This window comes from Cicer arietinum, chromosome 4 (assembly GCF_000331145.2).
Source record: "Cicer arietinum cultivar CDC Frontier isolate Library 1 chromosome 4, Cicar.CDCFrontier_v2.0, whole genome shotgun sequence".
In the NCBI taxonomy this organism is placed as follows: domain Eukaryota; kingdom Viridiplantae; phylum Streptophyta; class Magnoliopsida; order Fabales; family Fabaceae; genus Cicer; species Cicer arietinum.
In genome coordinates, this window is record NC_021163.2 from 22,182,541 (window position 1) to 22,187,857 (window position 5,317).

The 5,317-nt window shown below is 28.4% G+C and overlaps 1 protein-coding gene across 1 annotated transcript; it reads right to left on the reverse strand.

Moving 5' to 3' along the window:
- Positions 1-516: 516 nt before the first annotated feature.
- Positions 517-2,917, reverse strand: LOC113785056 (uncharacterized). The gene is made up of 3 exons (XM_027331400.2): positions 2,033-2,917; positions 778-1,939; positions 517-692 (listed from the first exon to the last, which is right to left on the reverse strand). The coding sequence occupies exons 1-3, from the start codon at positions 2,413-2,415 to the stop codon at positions 522-524; spliced, it is 1,716 nt and encodes a 571-aa protein (XP_027187201.2). The 5' UTR covers positions 2,416-2,917; the 3' UTR covers positions 517-521.
- Between the last annotated feature and the right edge of the window lie 2,400 nt (positions 2,918-5,317).

Consider the following 5,317-nt stretch of genomic DNA (forward strand, 5'->3'; position numbering starts at 1 on the left):
GTTTCGGAGGCTATATCATGTTGCGAGTTTTCCTGGAGAGGTCACTGAGGACTATTATCCATGGTACATGTCTGTGTCACATCCTCTGATCATTCCTCGGTCTACTGCACAAAATCATTCCTCGGTCTACTGCACATGCGGGTACATCCTCTGACCATCCATCATCTGCTGCATATGTGGGTACATCATCTGCTGCACATGTTTGTCCGTCATCTTCTGACCGAGATCGTAGAACAGCTGAGCTTGTACGTAGAGGCATTAACTTGGTAGAGCCGTTTAGTGAAATTTATGAGATTTTAAGTGAGTTATGTCTTATGTACGATGTTTAGTTATTTGATATATTTTGTGTTATGTGTTATGTACTGTAATTTGAGATATTTTGGGATTATGTGATATGTTTAGTGATTGTGTTATGTGTTATGTAAATTCGCATTTATTTTAAGTTAATTCATAATAAAAGAAACTGAAAATGATAAAACAAAATATTATAATAATCCATAAACGTAGATACACAACATATTCTAATCTTCATTTAATGAAATACAAGATGATCTGATAAATGATGGATCAATGCGTTCCCAATGCTTCATACGTGCTGCATAAGCTACTTCCCAACTCTTTGCTGTGTCACTACAAAAGTCTTTCCATTTTTGTGACGTAGGTGGCAAAGGACAATCAGACTTCAATTTGATCTGAATAAAAAAAAGGTTACAAATTAATTTATCTGAATAATAAATTTTTTAACATTAATTTAACAACATTAAGCATTAATTTTACCTGTACCCAATGATTCTCGTTAACAAATCCAATTGCTATTAATGAGTGAACAAAGGTCTCTTTCGATGGTGATTTGTTTAGCGGGAAAAATGTCATATTCAGATTACGAGACAACGACACCAATATGACATTATATAGTGTTGCTATCACGTAACCCAAGTCTGGTAAAGACATCCACTTATCTTTTCCTTGAGCACCCAATTTTGATATTTTCAATGAGTTCCGCACTGATTCAACATTGTCATCAAAAACATTAGAATAAACATCTTTATGTAGACCAATCTCTTTATCCAATTGTGATCGAACTAAAGCCCAAGATTCTTCGGTCCAACCTAGCAATGCTGCAATTGCACGAAACCCAAAATTTCCATCAGCCACAACATCTACTATGTCCTCAATATACGGACGTATATAAGTAGGAAATTGTGTCTTAAAAGAATGCTGAGATGATTGAGATTGTTGCCTTGCAGAACGTTGAGATGATTGAGATGGTTGCCTTGCCTTTGCAGATTCTTGAGAGGCATCAACATACTCCCAATATGAAGGATCACGAGGAGTATCAAATTCTTTCTTCTTTTTACTTGCTCCCTTGGTTCTCACTTTCTCTGGTGGTGCAAGTATTGATGTGGTATGTGGAAATACAACTTCACGCACCTTTGCCTTGAATATCCTTTGACTTATAATATCGTGTGTCTTCATGTACGCTTTCATTGCTTCCAACTCTTCAGAAAAGTCATAATCTGATAAAGATTCTTCATCCTCTAATTCATGTGCAATGCTTAACTGTTTCCAAAAATCATGAATGCTATCTAAAGGGATAGCATTACCATTTATCTGCAACTTAGCCAACTCACAAGCACATGGTAATCCATGAGTTGTTCTAATTGAACAACCACATTCTGTTTTGTTAGTGCCTACAATCTTCACCCTTTCCAACTGGTTATCAATTAATTTCATACACTTTCTTGATACACAGTGATGTAGATTTTGAAAAAATTGTGAATTATACCCGTGCTCAACATCCTTGATGGTTTTCTGAAAAGAAGACTGAATGATACATATTTGGTTCTTCAACATCATATTCACTGCATCCCAACTTTTACACAAATCACCAAAACTAGTTTGAAGCATGTTTTTCAATCTCCAATGAGCAGACTCAACTCTACAAATAAATTAAATAACACAAATTAAAACAAATCACATAAACTAGTAAATCATGTTTGCTAAAACAACACAATTCATATTTTAAAAATACCTGTTAGATGTTGTGTTCCCCAAATGCATCACTCTATTGGTCCAAACGTTGACAAACCTTTCTTTGTAAGGTGTTAACCATGAATCTTTCACATAATCAACAAAAAGAATAATATCGGCACACAATAGCTCAAATTGTTGCAAATGATTATCATACTCTTCCACACTAGTCGAATAGACAATCTTTTTCCATAAATCCATTACTTCTTCTTGTCTATCCTTTTTGACATATTGTTTGCATCTTGCCCCAACATTTTTTTCAATATGAAAACGACATAGCAAATGTATTGAAGTAGGAAACACAACACTAATCGCATTCATCATGGCAAGATCTCTATCAGTCACAATAACTTTAGAAATCAAAGACTCAGATTTGAACAACATTCGTACCTTCTCAAATGCCCAGATGAAGTTATCTTGTCGCTCTTTTTCCAAATAAGCAAACCCAACTGAAAATGTCAAACTAGTAGAAGTGACACTGACTATTTCAAGTAATGGCAACCGATATCTGTTTGTTTTTTATGTGCTATCACATATCAAAACAAAATGAAATGTGTTTAACAACTTTATACAGTCAGGATGCGTCCAAAAAATATCTCTCAAAATATCAGAATGTTCCCGTCTTCTTGTCCAATGCACATAATTTTCTTGTTGTATTAACTTCAACAGATGCTGCATTTCTGTGTACGGACCTCTCAATGATGATCGATAAGTACTCCTTGCTTTATATATTTGACTGGGAATAGTGACATTGGTTTCATTTCTCACTTTCAAACCGCTACACATTCTTCCTACTCATAATTTGTTCATATAATATAATGTAGAACGTCATGGCATTCACATACTTTACTACTACCAACATGACTCTTCTCTTGAAAAATAATTTAGTCAATTAGTTATAGGATTTACTATACTATCATTTATTATAATAATTCTCATGTTAAATTTGCAATGAGATTATACACTTATCTTTTATTTTAAGTTGAAATATATTTTTACTTCTTTTAATTTGGCTAAAATGAATTTTTAGTCATTTCAGCTAAAACCAAATTTTTTGTTCATTTTATTAATTAATTTTTATGATTTTTTGTTTTTATTATTTTTTATGATGTAGTATTCACATCAATAGCATGTCACTTAAATAATATTTCTGAGTTGAATAAAATATTTTCTATATTATTTACTTATTATTTATTTTATTTATATATTAAAATATTAAATAAATAAAATATAAATATTTTAATCTAAACATTTTTAAATCATAATTATTGTTAGATCAAAATAAATTTTAAATATTTTTAGTTTTATTTCTTATTTTAAATATTTTAATTTATAAATAAATTAAAATTAATTAATTTTGAATATGGTAATGTATAAATAAAATAACTATTAAAGAGTACTGAAAATATAATAAATTTAAACATTAAAAATAAAATAAATATTTATATAAATATTTTAAATTATTAAAAACTTTAAATAAAATAAACAATTTTAAATATTTGAATATATAAATAAAATAAAATAAATTTATTTTTAAAATTTTATATATAAATAAATTTAATTATAACAATAGTGATATAAAAATATTTTATTTAACTCAAATTTTCTTTAACTTTCATATCACTAATAAAAAACACATTATCAAAAATGGTGGAGAATATTAGTAAATAATAGGAAGATAAAAAAATTAATTTTAAAAATTAGGGAATTAAAAATTGATTTTAGACAAAATGAAGAGAAGAAAAATACATTCAAACTTTTTTTTTAATAGGATCATGCACTTATTTTAGAAAATAAAATAAAAAATTAATAGGAGATCTTTTTAAATAATGATATTATAGAATTTAATTTGTCGAGTTGAACTTAGTAAGTTTTATTTATTTGAGGCCAAATTATTATGATGAATTTTGCTTACAAATAAACTCAGGGTAATAAAAAATAATAATTATAGAATACTAGAAAAAAATACATATATTTTGTGTCCCACGATGACTTACTCATTTACAAAATAAATAAATCTCAAAATAATAACTATTGTAATTTTCAATATAATACTAATTAATTTTTTAGTTGTATACTCTAATTACTCTCAATTCACGGTCCTCCATTTTACATTAATGTTAATAGTAAATACATCAATATTTATAACGGTAGCTTAGTAAAACTAATATTTTGTCTCTGTGATCTCTACACTTTATTTTAATTTGTATAGAATGGTCAAGTGTAACACTTATTATATAGTAGAGAAGCAGTTGTTTATTAATTTTTTTTTTTAAGTTATTGTCTAATATATATTTGAACGTATTATATGTAGAATCTTTGAAAATAAAAATGTTTAAATTTTTCATAATTCATTTTTTCAATTAAAAATATATGCATTCGCTCAATTTAATTAGTTGCATCTAAAACAAGAAAAATCCAACCTCACAAAGATGGAGAAAGATGAAACTATAATTAAATTCACAACACCCAATTTAATAACATGAAATAGAAAAATACCTATAAATGTCATAAAATAAAGTGATTGAAATATCTATGTCTCATAATATGTAACCTTGATGACTAAGTCATTGACTAGAACTGTAATGAATCAAAGTTGATATTGATATGTCAATATATAAATCAAACGAACACTGCAACAAAATGAAAAATCAAACATCGCACTAAGATTGTAAACAAAACTGTAAATTACATGTTTTTGATGAAGACAAAGACCAAGGAAAGTGATCAAATTGCAAGCTCAAAAAGAAGTCAAACATCAAAGACAACTATGATCAAATATGCTAAAAGTTTTATAATGTAAAGGTACATGATGCAATCTAATATTCGTATATTTCAAATGCACATGAGAACCCTTCATTTTAGCATATGCATCAAAAGGATTTTCAAAGTGTCAAAATATATAAATAATGTTTGAAAATAATATTTTTGGCAAAATACAATGTTGTATTCGAATACAACATGTTGTAGCTGAATATAGACAAGTCAGTAGCCAAATTCAAACATATGTATTCGAATACAAGAATGTGTATTCGAATACAAGCTTCAAAATTCAAATAAAACTGAACGTTAAAAGGATGTGTATTCGACTACACACAAGCGGTAGTCGAATACAACTGGAAACAATGCAATTTTTCAATTCTGAAATGGTTCCAGATCATTGCATTTATTCATCAAACCTCTTGGATCAATGGTCACAAATTTGAAGAGATGTTTATGGAGTATAAATACACCATAACTTCAGATCAAACAAAACCAATCCTACAACCAAACCTTGAACAAACTT